At 46.0% G+C, this 16,499-nt stretch overlaps 1 protein-coding gene across 8 annotated transcripts in view; it reads left to right on the forward strand.

The window, feature by feature from the left end:
• The first annotated feature begins 10 nt into the window (after positions 1-10).
• The window catches only part of Err (estrogen-related receptor), a 22,749-nt gene continuing 6,260 nt past the window's right edge, over positions 11-16,499 (forward strand). For 2 of the 8 annotated variants that reach the window (XR_013083447.1, XM_076800798.1), the window contains exons 1-5: positions 4,569-4,822; positions 14,876-15,022; positions 15,270-15,383; positions 15,464-15,593; positions 16,144-16,365. Coding sequence is in view for 7 of the 8 variants with exons in the window: in XM_076800798.1 (XP_076656913.1) it covers positions 4,727-4,822; positions 14,876-15,022; positions 15,270-15,383; positions 15,464-15,593; positions 16,144-16,365 (709 nt within the window). In the remaining variant the exon portion in view is untranslated. Of the gene's footprint in view, positions 167-3,815; positions 4,056-4,525; positions 4,823-14,875; positions 15,023-15,269; positions 15,384-15,463; positions 15,594-16,143; positions 16,366-16,499 lie in introns of those variants that run through there. The other 6 variants (XM_076800803.1, XM_076800802.1, XM_076800804.1 and 3 more) reach the window with 6 other exon arrangements.

The following is a 16,499-nucleotide window of genomic DNA, read 5'->3' on the forward strand; positions in this document are numbered from 1 at the left end:
TTGTCTGATTTCGTAAACGTGTGATGGCGCCACACGCACCACAATCGGAATCATCGAGTTTTCTGCTTCTAGTGACTTGTGGAGTCGGCCATTGCTACAATATTTTTCTTGTGTTCAAAAATATACAAACGTCGATGGAGATACGTGCACGATTACAGGTTTCAAAGTGAGTTTTGCAATCAGTTCGTTGTATTTGCTTATCTGTTCCATGGTGTGGTACCTTGGGGAAGGTAGGTATACAGGCATCGAAGATCTGCCAAATTTTGTTCCGCCATTTTTGTTACGAATTCGTTTACATGTCGCTGTGTATATCGCCGTTTTTGTAACCGTTTTTTTTTTATTTCGTGGTTCGTTTGCAAATATTTCCTCGAATGCCATCGCCATATTCTCGAGATTCGGGTAGTATCCTTCTTTCCCTGATTTCGCAGTTAGGTGCGCGGTTTCACAACAAGGCTGCTATGGCCTTGATTTTTTTCGACCAAAAAAACGTGAGTTATGAAATCGAATGTGTGACGATAAACGAGAATCCGAGGCTTTATCCTTATCCAGTATCCCAGAATTTGTCGACTGATATATCAATAATTAACGGTACAACAAACTATGCGAACAGTTCCAAATATTCACTCCACTCTTGAAAGTACATCGAACACATATGTATATATCGGAAGATTAGGATCTATTTTGACTCTAAAACGTGTGGTTCGTGACGTGCGTTTAAATATTATTAACATACTACGAGATACTATCTTACGAAAGAATGCTTCCAGCCTTCAATTTCGTCGTTTTTTGTAAGAGTACAAGCGTATCGCATATTTTTCAGTTAACGCCAATATTTTTTAATTCAATTGAACTAACTTGAGAATCAGCGATGCCAATGACTTTCATGTGGTTGTTATTAAAATATCTATTCGATTATTTCACATAATATTGAAATGATTGCAATATTGTTCCAATTACTTCCGACTATACCGACTGATGTAGCCGCGAATTCCTCTATTACCGACCATATTGTCTTTTCATTTTGGAGGATAACTTTCAATTGAGCATAATCAATTAATTTACACTCGGCGTACGAGTATTCTGAATATATAAGTTCGAAATATAAAGAATAAGAAAATCGATTGTTTCTCGTTGCTTATAATAAAATATACAATATTCTGTGTATCATTCATATCGTATTGGCTGTTAATTAAAATTTGGTAGTAACATTCTTCCAGCAAATCTTATAAATATACGAGCATTAAAACGTTTACAAGCGAACCATTTATTTGAACAATTTTTGAAACTTGACATTATACGAGTAGGTATTTTTTATTTCGACATTGTATCGATAGTATACGAAAGCTTCTTTAGAAACATGAAAGCCTTTCGTGCACATCGTACAAGTCGCAGATAGGCATATCGATCCGTTTAGTTTGTAATTTACCTGCATCGACTCTAGTTGTAATTTTACCGGGCGTTTCAGTGTCATAAGCTTCGTATTATCGTTTCCTTCTTTTTCCAACGAATATTACCTTTTAGGAAGTAAACGGCGCACAGCGATGAACAAATTATTTTAAGAAATTGATAAACCGGCTTGTTATCTTATGCAAATATCTTCTCTGATTGCTCGGCTCGTTTCCCGTATCGAATGTATCAGGAAATGTCGAAAATACGCAACACAGGGTTGCGTAATGATTCTCGCAACGGATAATCCATTCGAAAACATTCGTCAGACAATAGGTGCGATCGTGATATTGTGTACGTTCGCGTACTGAATTCGTGGGAGATACGTTTCGCTTGATTCCACGTTCGTTTTTCAAATCGACGTAATTTCATCACGGGGAGCCTGTTGCTTTCATCGCACGCGTCGTTTTTTCCGTTCGCTTTGACAGTCGTTTTAACCCTTCATAATTTTGTTCAGTTTCTCATGCATTAGGCGCTAAACACGGTCCGCGCAAATTTTCCGTATTTCCTTTAGCATCCGACGTTGACAGCGGTTGCAGACATTCGATTAGACTAATCAAATAGACTGTTTGATTTTCCGCTTAGCATTGTAGCTATAGTCGGTAATAACTTTCGATTAAATAACTCTCGTCTGTATCGGCGGATTTTGCTTCTCGACGGTACGGAGAAATTCGATTGTCGCAACTGTTCTGCCAGTTTTTCGAGTGCTCGAATTAACGCGACCGCCATTCGTTTCTTGCTGGGTCTCGATATAATGAAATCCCCTTCTTTTTCAATTGTTCTTTTATCATTTTTTATTGTTATGCGTTGAACGATACCGGAGTAGCAATTTCTAATTTCCAAGGGCTACATTCCGACAGGAACTTGTCACGTGGATTAACTGTTGGATCAGATTTGAACGCAGATCAGTGACATCGGTAACAAGTAAAATATCCTATAATAATATGTAAGTATATTGTTGTAGAAAAATAACAATCGAAAACACTTACTTACCTTGACCGGTTAAAGCGGAGGCCGGATGAGAGGGAGTCTACTGTATGTGCGAATATTTTTCTCCGAACTATTCTGTCGACATGAGTTTCTTCAGGGTCGGCTTTTGTAAATTGAATATGTTGTCTCGCGAGCAGCGTGGTGCTCCCGCGGATGAAAAGTTCGGTGTCTACGCCGGTGGGCTGTTTTGGGCGTGCGACGGCTGTGTGCAAAAACTGCGGCAGTCAAGTTCAAGGCCACCGGTCCTCCCCTCCCCTCTCCCGCCGTCGGCCGACTAGCCGCCGCCTCCAGTGCCTCTGCCGCCGCCGCCGCCTCCTCCTCCTCCTCCCTCACCCCCCTCTCTCCTCCATCGTTTCACTAGTACAGCCACCGCCCCCGTCTCTCACACCCACGTAGCCTACCATCCTGATATATATCTACTTACACGTAGCACGCATAACGCCAGTAACGTATCAACGCGAACCCGGTCGTCGAACAGCCGAGTTCGAGACGAAAGGGAAAGGGAAAGTTTTCGGGCTCGATCGATTCACGCACCTGCCTTTGAAAATTTTCTGCTCCCGGTACATAAAACTGTGTGCCCTCCAGGATAGTATGCTCGATGGTCGTTATTGATTGATACCGCTTAAAAAAAAAAGAAAAAAAAAAAGAAAAAGAAACCGTAGAAAGGGAAAGCAAACGGTTCCAAGGTGACTCGATGTATGTATACTCTAGAGTTAATGCCCGCTTTGTCGGGTGACGTTTACAACGATATCTTCTAATTATCGGGGAGAAACGGTAACAGCTGTGCCCAGATTAGAGTGACCGATGATTTCACTGCTTTGAGTAGGCTTTGCGATTCGTTACCGACATTTTGGTAAAGCGACGGGCGGTCGTTGTGTGCTCCCGCTTGATAGCGATCAGCTGATTACAGAGCTGTCTGCGTTTCGGAAGGCTCTACGGTCAAGTAGGAGGGTCACCGCCGCACACTGGGCCGTTCCTATAAAATAAAAATTATTAATAATAGTTTCATAATAAATCATGGGACAAGTGGCTAAAATCAAAAGTTTCAGTTTCCCAGATTGGAGCTGCCTGTATAAGGGTAGTTTTACAGGGTCAGTTTTTCATTCTAGCACACAAGTAATACCAGAATTAGATTCTACGACCTTAAACACCCCTGAAACCGTTTTGATTCGAATGAATAATGTATAATTAAAAAGCTGACGAATTTTGTCCTTTTTTTTGCGATTATGGGCCATTGTGCGTCGGTTCCGTGGTTGCGACGAAATAATTAGGGGGGTAAAGGCGCGTTTCGCGGATTCGTGGCAGTCGGTGTTAAGATCGGCTCGACTCGGCTCGCGCGTATTACCGTATCCGCGTCGTATCGGCCGTCAGTCGCGTACGGCTCGTCGCACCGTGAACGTCGTGTGCCAGGGGGTGGTGTGTACGTGCATACGTGTGCGCGCGCGCGCGTGCCAGCCTGCCTGCCTGTCCGTGCTCGAAGTTCACCGTACGGGTTTTTCGTGAATCGTTTACGCTTTTTCGTTGTGGGCAAAGTGCGGGAAACAACGCGAAAGTGTGTCCCCGTTCGTGCCAGTGAGAAATCGAACAATTTTACCATGGACGCCTGGATGTACGATGTGGTAAGTGGCCTGTCGTCACATAACCTCTCTTTCCGTGTTCGATCTCGTGGCTTTGTTTACGTGCTGCGCGCGCCTTCTCAGCCCGCTGCCGTGCCTCCGATTACTGCGTTCATCGAATTTGCGTCCGTAATCGTTACCGTTTCCAAACGGCAATGTCCGTTAGATCGTCAAAAACTAAAGTCGACAAATAAAAAAGAAACGGTTTCTGTTTTCCGAAGAACAATTCGTCCTTCGACTCGACGCGAACCGTAATTTCGAACGGTTCTCGAAGTTTGTTTTTGAAGCTGTTTATTTTCGGTCATAAACGAAACATTGCATAGAACGTCTTTGACACGTTCGCTTTGTCCAGCAGCGTTACTCGTGAAATATTTTATCGAATGCAACGTATCCTTTTCCTGACAATTCACAATGTTTGCAAATTTATAAAATTCAAGTGGATTTTCACTTTTTGAGTTAACATCGATAATCCACGGTCTCTGTTTTCAAATTTCCGATGACATAGAGCGTGTTAGACGAGGAACGAGATTCGGCAGTCCACTGGACCGGAATCGGTTCAGGTTCCGGTACAGTTGATCGTTTCGTCGCATAAACATAGGAATGCCGTGCTTGATAAGACTTGATTGTTCCCGCAACCGTTTAGGAGCATTTCGTGAAATAATTTCGCTGGTGGTATGCGCTGTGTCTCGACGGTTCCGCACGTAATAGTTCCGAATGCACCTGTGCTGGACACGTTTGGGATCGTTTGTTTTTCGATCGGACCGGAATACGTACGTATTATCTTTGCTCGCGCACCGTCGCCTGGCTTTAGCGACAACTCGATTGTAACGTGTTACGACGCGTCGGTTAGGTAACTTATCCCGCGACTCGCCGATCGTTTTTCCAAACCTGTTCGTTTTTAACCTGTTAACCTGTTCGAGACGCGCTCGCAGCCGCGTAAACTCTGAACGAAAATAATCGAACGGTGTTGTTACATATTTTACGATAAACCGCACACGACACACGGTATAATCGATGGCCGCTCAACGATTACCGTCGCGGTAGTCTACGTATTAACAGACTATCAATGGTCTCGATAACTGTAACCAGTTTACTCCGTTTGAAATTATCTATATAACCTTACCGCACGGAATATCATACTTGTAAATTTTTCGAAACGATAATATTTCCTTCGAAGGACTCCGAAAATATTGAACACAATCAATGGTGGCCGCAGAACGATATTATATATTAATTGTTCTTGTGTTAGACAATGGATCAGTTATTTCTTGGTTACATATATAAATTACAGGCTGAAATCGCGAGTTAGAAGCGAGCTGAAGTATTTAACGGCCACGGTAGAACGGGAATACAGAGATGAAAAACTTGTTTGTTTTGATGATTGTCGGTTACCTAAACAGACGACTCGTGTCGAGCAGCTTTTAGAAATGCCTTTTTTCAACCGTCCCGAATATTCGACCGTTTGTTGCTGTATTTACCCATCTCTCAGTATACTCGGTAACTAAAATATAGGGTGAAATATAAGATCGATATTTTCTTGAAATACTTGAAGTAAGGGACCCGATTAGAGATAAAGCGGATAACTAATTATTTGCATCGATAATTCTAATTTTAACATTTAGAAGAAACGACCGTTTTGTTATTCTGTTTCTATGTGCAATTTAGAAGCGGTAAAATCCGTGGAATTGGAAGTTGCCTGTATTTTAAAATGCGAGAATTCCATTTTGCAAATTTTTGGTCACTGCACGTTGGTTTTCACGATAAGCGGCGACTCCGCACATAACCGGAGCGGCGTGCTTCGCCGTTGATTAAGATTCCGTTTAATGAATGCGTAACTGCCGCGAAGACGACTATCTATGCTCCGTTTATAATAATTCCGATTGTCGCGTGACAATTGACTTTTGCTCGCGCCGACGATAACGGCCATGTTAACAATTTAGCGGCATACTAAGGCCATATTAACAATTAAGCGGCAGAGCTTTCTCTTCAGAGATTTATATTAACAGTTAATTCGTTATTAGCTACTAATTAATCGTATTTATAATAGATTCGTTGTAAAAGAAAAAATGAATCGAAAATGTCGTCGTAAAGTTTGTTTATTCGATAGTCCGTTTTTCAAGAAACTGAAATTTGTGTAATTATATTATCGAGTACACGCGGACTTTCCTGTATTCTGATCGAATATAGATAGCGTAATCGGGGTTATTATCCATGCTGAAGTAAAACAAAATGAGAAAACAATGTTTCGCTCGTCCAAGGTCGCTTTTTCGGACCGGTGTAAATATTGGTTTTCTTGCGTAAATTTTGCTATTATTACTGAACTGTCGTTGAACCCTGAAAAATGCCGAGATTATGCGAAAAAGAATTTTTCTCTAATGCGTCCGGGGGGGTTTTTGAAGTGGGATAATAATGTGTATTCATTAGCTATTCGTGCACGAGCGAGCGAGAATCGTGTAACGACGTAAGCCATAACTTGCGTGCATGGTGTCTGGCCGGTTGAGCGCGCTAAAGCGCTTTGACACGCACCTACACCCACGCGACACTGCTCTTACACAATTCCACGTGCGTAAGTCCTCCTCGCATCAAACTGCACCGGAGATCCGCCGGTGTCAATGTCAGTCAATGAAACGAAATTTTTTCAAAATTATTGCGCCATGTCTACGGTGACCATTGGAGGATATAAAGGACAAGCTTGGAGTTGTTTGAAAAATATTTGGATATCGCCGGGGAACGTCGTGGCTGCTCCGAGCTTCAAAATTTGAAGAAGTGACTGCTCTTGGAATTGCCGAGCAAAATTTCGCGCAGGATGGAGGGAGAAACATGGAAATGGAAACTAGACGGACGCGACGGGACCTGGGTAGCTTTGACACTGTAACGGAAATAAAATGCCGGATTCCGGTGGGGAGGATTCGCTACTAGTCGAGGAGAGCGAGACCGTCGAGAAAGCTGATGAACACGAAAACGAAAAAAAGAGAGAGATGGTAAAAAAAGAGAAGAAGAAGAAGAAGAAGAAGAAGAAGAAAGAGAGAATATTCGTCGCGTGGATGCGTCAGCCGATATTTTCGGACCCTTTTGACTTACCTTGAGTTAGAGAAGCTTTCAAATCGTTCGGAGTCGAAGGCTCGACCTCCGTTCAACCACGGACACTTGGGGGCCTTTATGGATTCCCATTCGCGATGGCGGAGATGGATTTATTTTCGCGACGAACGCGCTTCACTTTCGAGCTATTTTAACCGGCAGGAACGCCGAGATCCTTTCGCCGAACCGTTGCGAATATCTCGGGCACAATCGCTCGGTTTTTGCACCGGGTGTCCTTAAACAATCGATACATTTCATTTTTAAAGAATCCGCGAGTGACGAATCGCTTCGTCACGAACCTGACTCCGATATTAGGGGTTAAAAGATCTCGGTGTTGCTTTGGGTCCAACAGCGTTCTTTTGTCGACGTTTTTACTAAGCTTTTACTTGTTTGACCGCGTCATTTGTTTTGCCCGAGAAGTATTTCGGGACAAGCCACTATTATAGAGAAAGTTAGGGGAGGCGGCGAGGTGGAAGAGCTCGAAAAAGGTCTAAAGATAGTGTTAGGGTCCTGACTAGACGAGGTTCGCGATCCTGATCGTCGAAAGCGTACGAAAATTGAGAAGGCTCTCGCGAGACCGTGAGAATTCGAGCGAAAGAATAGAATAGAAAGTTCGGGGAAAAATACAAGGACGTGTTGCGGCAAGGCCGTCACCTCTGCGAAAGATCATCCCCTAACTAGGCGGAGTCTCGAATTTGGTTTTCAAAATGACAATATTAACAAATTTTCAATAGTAGATTCGCCGTTCGAGTGTAATAGTGTTAACTTTATGATTTCAGCTTGATCAACACCCATGCAAGTACAATCAAGCGTGAATAAGAACGATTCGCAGTGATTTACCTCATAATACGCATGCCTGATAATACGTGCGACGTAATTTGTATCGCTAGTGATATTATAACGGCATTAAAGCGGAGAATTCTTTGGCAAATAAGATAAGAATGCGGCTTAATTCGTCTTTCTCGATTCACTGGCATAATTCGCAGTTAAGAGCAGCCCGAGAATCGTGCAGAGTTTTTTGCACATCGTGGGTTAGCCAAAGTGGAAGTAAACGATAGTTTTTGGGTGGGCGGTCCCTCGTTTTTGAATGGCGGAGTAATTGACCGCCGCTGATCGGCTTTTATCGAATGACGAGCACAGTGGGGACGAAGCGCAAACGCTCGTCGATGATTCGCCGAAGCCCACCGGTGTACAGACTGTTTTTGCGAGAACGCTCATTGGTTGATCGCCGGCTTTCGGAAGTTTGACAGCGGTTGGGAAGGGGGTGAAGTTTGAGGCTGCGAGACACGTCGGTGACGTCATCTGAGAGACCCGGACCAGCCCCAACCTTGGACAATGCACGAAAACGAGCAATATTCTCTTACGTGCCGTTTCCTCTATTCCCAGCGAGAACGAAACTGAAAACGTACATTGACTTTTGCCTCAACCCCAATACGTATTTCCGTTCAGTTGTTCCCAGTTGCATATTCACCTCGGCTAAAAAATGTTTTTTTCTTAAAAAATGTGACGAATTCGACGAGCTTCTACACCGTCACCTTAATCTTGAAATAACGCTAAAATAATTTTGGCTTATAAGAAAAACGGGTTTCCAGCTGACCACGTGAGTCGCGGCGTTACCATACGTACCGACACTCGTTTTTTATTGGATAACCTCGCGGTAAAAGCGGGCGAGCATAGTCGTTGCCGAAGTTATCTGGCCTTGACCGCGACCCAGGGTCTTCATCCTCGAGGAATCGATTCCGTTCCCTGAACTTCTAATTTTGTAACCGCCCACGCGTGCCCGTGTAATATTTCAACTTCGCGATGATCGTGATAATTCAGCGTCGCGACGACCGCACGATCGACTTGTTGCCGATGCGTGTGCGTGCTCGTGTGCGTCTCGCGTAACCAGCTTCCCTTCCCCCCTCCGTTTTTATCGCGAATCAGTCCGCGGAGGAAGTAAATACACGTTGTAACGCGCAAGAAAATACGATGTCGGTCTTCGGTTCTCGATGCCGGTCTTTGATTTCGCGTTCCCACTCGTTCGTTATCGGGACTCGATTGCGTAACGCCAGCCAGAATCAGCGAAAGTGTCGGCCGGCATGGAATCCAGACGCACTACGATTCAAAAGTTCATCCTTCGGCCGACCCTTCGCTCCTCAATTTTTTTAGCGCGTCGAACGATCACGCGATTCTTTATACGTATGTACTACTTCAGAACGCAATTTTTATTGCAATGGATCCGAGCAAACTGAAGCTCCAATTTGTCCAGTCCGAAAGGGTTAAGAAAGTAATCACAACGATTAATTGGAGACCTATTTCGAGGAACTCACCCGGTTTTCTATTTTTTCCCGATTTTATATTTTTGAACGGCAGCTCGTGAACCGAGTCGTATTGGACCCGGGGATCGGTGGAGGGTTGAAAGCGCGGGGGACGATAGATCTTTGATCGATCTGCTTGTGCCGCGTGTGTGGACATACGCGACATCCGTTACGACACGACAGGACGAGCGTTCCCCGGTTTACCTGAACACGGACCGATCAATGTCGGCTTTTTCATCGTGGACACACACCAAGAAAGATGGAGAGGGAAACGAGTTCAATTTCCAACAAAGACTCGCGATCGCGAGGGGAGCCACCGGTTGAGGCGAGGCGAGGCGGTCCGTTTCTTTTACTTTGACTCACCACTACCGGCCAGCCTTTTTTTCTTGCTTACATAATCGACCTGTTTTAAAAAGAGGTTGGACGAGTCTCGCCGGCGCGCACCTTGAGATTTTCGATGTCGGCATGACACACGGGAATCGTGAGCTTCCGCCGCGGCAGAATTGCATTTCCGTTCGCCGATTCTTTCTTCCATCAAATACCGATGGCTGTTCGCTTAATGGGTCAAGTACCGAGCCTCCGGAGTCCATGAAAACTCCACGAAATCGATGCAATTTGTCTGGTGACGGTAAACCTAAATAGTTGACATCAATTCACCCGAATCCTAGCAACGATGAAAGTGCAAAAGTTCGTGCCCGATTCCTTTTTGTATTTCAATACGAAAATTAATGAATGGAGTTGAGGAAGATTTGTGGAGAACTTTTCGGGTAAAGTATCCCACCGATCCACGAGCACTGCAAGCTTGATCAGGGGTCAGAAGACACGTTGATAAACGATAACGGTGCTTACGAAATGTTGGGATACTTCTTCGAACAAGTCATAGTGAAGACTCAAGAGTCTAAGGAACGAAAACACTGTAGCGAATTAGGGAAACTCTGATAAAACTGCGTGCTTGTCGGTCCTCTTGGAACGACGACGTTATTTTTTATTTTATTAGTTTTGATGCACTTCCCGCAAGCTTGCAACTCGCGCGCTCGCGCTGGCGTGGGCGTGGGCGCGAGCCGCTCTACCGATGGTGGTGCTTCCTGTCGTACAGGTGAAATAATAAGCGCGATCGTTTCGATTGGGTAATTAAGCGTCGTTATCGCGATGGAACTAAAATTACGGGTGCGATCGATATTTGGGTCACGGCCTCCTCTAAAAACGGACAGCCGCCGCTGATCGGTGGGCATACACGCTCTTTTTTTCGGGTGCACACGCGTGCGTGCGCGCGCGCGCGAAACCATTCGCGAAAACTCGATTCGAAAGAGCGCGGCGGCCTTGATTTCGCAGACGAATCACGCACAGAGGTCGCTCGAGCGCCGCTAAATAATACAGTCAACGGTTCCGCGCAACTTTCAAGCCACCGGGATCAAGTTCAATATTCTCCCACGAATCCCAGGCAATTTGAACCCTTTCCTCGTTAAAACAAACTCGGGCATCGATCGATCAAATGTTCAGTTACAGGGGTAAAAATAACCCCCGAAATCGTTTATTGCGCACAAAGATCCACAGCCTAGCGATCCAGTTCGAAGACGTCCCTAGAAACACAGTGGGAATAAATAACAAACAAAAGGGGAGGTCACCAGTGACAAACTCTACCGTTTAAAACAAGAGGAATTCTTAAAGTTCAGAACATCGACTACCCCAACGCGTTTCGCTCTTAGGGCTAACTAGCTTCGTCAAAGATAAAAGACCCAGCGGTAAAGCGAGCAGCGCAAAGGTGTGAGGAAGCGATAAAATGATAAATTGAGAGTAGCATGTAACGGAGCGAATTGAGAGAAAGGAGAGACCGGGCGAATTTTCTTTAGGCTCCACGGTCGCGGTTGGTCCCCCAGGATTCACGCTACAGTTCCTCGTGCGGGGACTGTCAAAAGCTGTGCAAAGGAGCTAGCCAAGCACCGCCACGATACGGAGTAACCGAACACGAGGAAGCTGAAACGAAAGAAGACGCGAGAACGGAGGGACGGAGAGAGAGAGAGAGAGAGAGAGAAAATAAAAACGACAGATAGAGCGAGACAGGGTTGGACGGGGACAGCTTGTGTGTCTACTGCGGCCAGAGGGGAGGGTGTACGTTGCGCGCGCCAGCGACAACGATGGCTAGCGAGAGACGGGGCAAGATGGTGACGGGGTAGGGTGGGGGGGCTCAAGGTCGCGGCAGTCGGCTGTTTCCGTCGGAGTTCGGGGTCTAAAATTGTGTTGGCGCGCGGTTCTGCGGCCTTCGCGAACACACAACTGCTCCTCTTTCTCTCTCTTTCTCTCTCTCTCTCTCTCTCTCTCTCTCTCTCCCTCTCGTTCTCTCTCCCTCCTTGTTTCGCTGTGTCTCCGCCGCTCCTGCTTTAGCTAGCAGAAAAGTCAAGTTCAAGGCTAGCCAGATAGCAAGGCGCGCACGATACGTTCCTCTTTCTTTTTCCATTTCACGGCCGTTCCTTCCGTCTGGGTTTCGGTAACCGCTCAATCGAACGCCAGTGGAACGGGTTAGGGACAAGGGAACGGAACGGGACGGGACGGGGAAAAAGGAGAGCCAGCGAATCGAGGCGTCCCGGTTACGCAATCCTCCTTTCTTCGCCGTTTCGTACTCTCGTTTTTCCTTTCTGGCCGAAACGATGACCGTGTTTGTCCCGGCCTCTGCCGCCATTGTCTACCTCGCCCGGGAAAATGACCGGCCGCCGGTTTTTAATCTTTCCGGCCATGGAGCCTTTAAAAACATCGTGCGCAACTATGCCCAGACTCCCATTCGAATTCGAAATGTCTACTGACAAACTATTACGCTTGATGAGCACAATGGTCAGCCTGTTCCACACTTTCAAAATAACATGCGAATAATAACAACGCTCAAGATGGTACATACCGGCTTTAAATGGCTGATTATTGGAACAATTACCCTACTTCATCCAAAAGTATTGACCTCTTATTAACTTTAACTCTCGGTTCAGCCGATTCTGACAACAGAGAACGTACAGAAGTGATGCACGCCGATTTTAACGAGACTTTAGGAAAATGTAGTTCATAGACTTCGTCAGAAATAGCACTGTTCGTTTAAACGATATCTTGAAAAGTAGCATTTTTTCCGAAATTTTTCAGACAAAATGTCTGATGTGGGTTACTTGAAGTAAGAGCTGGGTCAACATGGACCCAGGCACTGTCATTCGAGGAACAAGGCCATTCGCGTGTTGTTACGCTACGTACTCGATTATGGTCGGGGACCATTGGTATCCACGTCTTAGCGCTGACGCGCGCGTTCCAGTCAGTTTTTATTTTCATTAAACCGAACGTGGGAGCAGTGAGCGCCGCCGTGACTAGTCAAGTTCGAGGTCAACCAGACATGCTTCTCGATATCATTGCCTTTTTTAGTTTTCCCTCGTTTCCTGTCTGCAGCGTTCTTCCTCCTTGTCGCCTCGCGGCCTTCGCTTGCTCCTGATATAGCATTCGATAGAAACGCTTGATATTTACTCCGTTTACTTGATCCCGTGGCACTCGCACGCATGGGCTCGCAGTGGGTCAAAGGATCCTCTTGCGACAGGCAGGTCGTGTACTAAAAATGACCCAGTCATTCTTCACTTGAGCCTATTGCGTTGAGCACCAAGGAACTCTGTAGAACGTGTTCTCGATTCGAGTGGTCGATCTAAAATTTGCTGAAAATCTAGGTCAACAATGGACCCCCGGACATCGTCGATCATAAGTCCCATACAACACACGATCTCACGGTGCTTGATACGGTGGCAAACTGGACTCGTCTATCGGGAAACCAAGAAACAATATCGTACTATAATCAAGCTTGTACCGCAACAAGATTCGCAGTCTCGTCGCAGGAAAAATTTGCAGAAAAGAGGCGTATTTTTGTACATATCGTATCGAGGGGGCACGTTTAACGTGACGAGGCCAGACGAAACGTGACGAGGAGAGGGTCGGGAGGAGAAGAGGGGCTGCGAGAGGAATAGAGTGGAGAGGAGAGGAGAGGAGAGGAGAGGAGACGCGACGAGACGAGACGAAACGCGAAGTCTAATAAAATCGATAACGCGTGGTTCGCCTCCTCGAGCGAGGAGACTTTCGCCGTTATTCCCCTCGGCGAGTGGACGCGCCGCGATTCACCGGGAATTAAAATTACACGCGCGCGCACGCGGTCCGGAGAGATATCGTTTCGCAAACGGTGGGTACCGGTCCGCGATAACAGTCGGACGCGCCGGCTGCGAGGCGCGAGATCTCTCGGCTCCTCTGAGCTTGCTCTCTCGGTTCTACGGAGCTGCGAGCATAAATCTCTCCTGTCGGTCTCCCTTTCGTATTACTCGTAAACGATCGCAACTGCATCCCGCAGAAAAGTCAGGTTCAAGGCTAACCAGATACTCCGCGCGCTGCTCTTCTTCCTCTTCCCCCCTCGTCGGCGTCGTCATCTCATCCTTCGTTCCTCGCCTCGTCCCTCCGCTCGTTCTCCTCGTCCTCCTTCTACCCGTACATTTAATATACGACACCGCGGGGACGAGAAGAGGGAGGGACACGCTTACGCAATCCTTTCACCGTTACTTTGTTCGCCCCCTACCTACCGTTCGCTGCAGGGAACCCCCTGATTTCAGCCTCGAAATTTTTGGAAATTATTTCACCGACGGTAACAGGCCGAGCCTAGAGGAAGGCGTGGTACAATGTGGCACCCCAGTTTTATGTCGCTTCTTCAAATCCGACTCGCAACTCAAATTCATTGGAATTTTTGCCTAGGTAAACTAGCGGATCTTTATGCAAAATCAAAATTATCCGCGTCAATTGCAAGAAGCAGAAACCAGACGGGCTTGACGATTAATGCTCTTATCACTAATCTTTGAATCGTATCTAAAAGGTACCATTTCAAACAGTAATAGGATATTTCAGTACATTCGTAATTTGGTCAGAAATGCATCAAATCTGCGCTCGTCGTACACGGCTAAGTGGTTGTAATAGCAAACACCGGGCTTGATCGTTCGACGAGCGCCGGTCCGTCCCGGACGGTTTCACTTTTACCGTGGTATAGCAATAGCGCGACGTTGCTCTCGCCGAGTTCTCCAGCCTGTCCCGCTTGATTTCGCGAACGGGAGAAAAAAAAAGGCTAGCTAGCCGGTCATAGAAAGTAAAAGGTATTTTCGCAATTGTTCGAGTCTCGGCCATGTTCCTCCGAGAACATCGACGGCATACCGCGTGCGCGCGACCGGTGTTTTCTGAAGTCAATTCTAAAAATGCTTGCGGCGTTGGTCGCGCTTAAAAATAGCGGCGAAGGAAAAAAAACTGCAACCGACGACTGCAAGGCGGACCCGTGTCCTCGGTTTTCGGGGACGACGCGAATTCGGCTAGACTCTCGCGTCGTGTTTCCTGTCTGCGAAACGCACCGCGTTCCTATTCCCCTTCGATTCCACGATTTCATGGAATTTTGCTTTCGTTCAGGTCTGCATGATGTCTGGCGCGGGAACCGAAGTCATGGTTGGCAACAACCGCACCATGGCGAACATCAAGCAAGAAGTCGAGAATCCCACGACGCCCACCCAAAACTACCAAGTCTGCTCGCCAACCACCACTCTTCAACACCAAGATGTATGTATTTCTGCAGTCGTTATTGGCCCACGATACTTGGGACTGATTATGCGAGCGAGCCTCTTACATTAGACGCAGAAATAAATCCGGTACCTTTTCCAATGACCAGATTTTATTCGTAAAAGGAGTACACAAGATCCAGGAACTGATAAAAAAATTTTTTCGGCCTCGAAAACCAGAGTGTCCCCTGCAGCTAGCGGATTAAAATGGTCTTCCGATGGATTACCAAGAGAAATGTTTGTTTCAGACGATCTGTAGCAAGATCGAGATATCAACGGATTACGGGGGTGGCGGGGGTAGCCCAGGAAGTCCGGAAATGCATCATTGTTCGTCGACGACGCAGCCCTTAGGGACACCAGAGGTACCTAACGATGCTCCGTTCGATGTGTTCGAGTTGTTCCGTTGTTCGTCAGACTGAGAACTAAATCTATGTCGTTTTAGGAAGGCGTCAAAGAGGAAGACATGATACCTAGAAGGCTTTGCTTGGTATGCGGGGACGTGGCTAGTGGGTTTCATTATGGGGTCGCATCTTGCGAAGCGTGCAAAGCCTTTTTTAAAAGAACTATACAAGGTAAGATAAGTTTCTTCGCATTTATAAATATTCTCTTTTGAACCGTCTTCCAGGTAGCACCACTCGGTGGATAATAATTGCTTGGAGCCTCTACCCTTAACTCTGCTGTGTTTTCTTAAACGTGTTCCTGTCTCAACGCGATCGAATAAGTCCGATCATTAAATTATCATTTATTCGTCGGATGAAAAGTATAAAATATATTCAGTTTCCTATTCAAGTCAAACTGGAACAAAGAGCTATAGAATCAAAAGAAATTAGCTGCATATCAAATCATCGGCTCTTTTATCCCATTTTACTTATTACTGGACTGCGGATTTTTGTTATAAATGCGTAAAATCCGCAGTCTATTACCGAGGTACAGCATATACATTGTTCAAAAGAAACTTGTCGTATCGCCTGCGAGGTTGTCGATAAAATGATATTATTGTTTAATTACATGGAGAAAGATTGAAACGCGCTTACTCGACTGTCGGCTGATTCGAAGCTGCTAACTCGTGTAATGGACGCTGGTGCTACCTGGGCAAGGACCACGTATATTACGATAAAATAGCGAGTAATTTTACAGGTAATATCGAGTATACGTGTCCGGCGAGCGGCGAGTGTGAGATAAACAAACGCCGGAGGAAGGCGTGCCAGGCGTGCAGGTTTCAAAAGTGCCTTCGACAGGGCATGCTGAAGGAAGGAGTCCGGCTGGATAGAGTTCGAGGTGGCAGGCAAAAGTATCGAAGATCCACCGATCCCTACACGCCGATCAAGACGGCTCCGTTGGAAGGTGATTCTCTTTGAATCCTATTCTTTGAAACACCTTGTCTTTTAACCCTCGCAATACTGACAATCCTACAGAAGACAAGTGTCGATGATCCTTCGCTTCTGCCGAGACCAGTTTGAATCGAGTTTCAAGAATGG

The sequence above is a fragment of the Halictus rubicundus genome, chromosome 15, assembly GCF_050948215.1.
Source record: "Halictus rubicundus isolate RS-2024b chromosome 15, iyHalRubi1_principal, whole genome shotgun sequence".
Classification (NCBI taxonomy): Eukaryota; Metazoa; Arthropoda; class Insecta; order Hymenoptera; family Halictidae; genus Halictus; species Halictus rubicundus.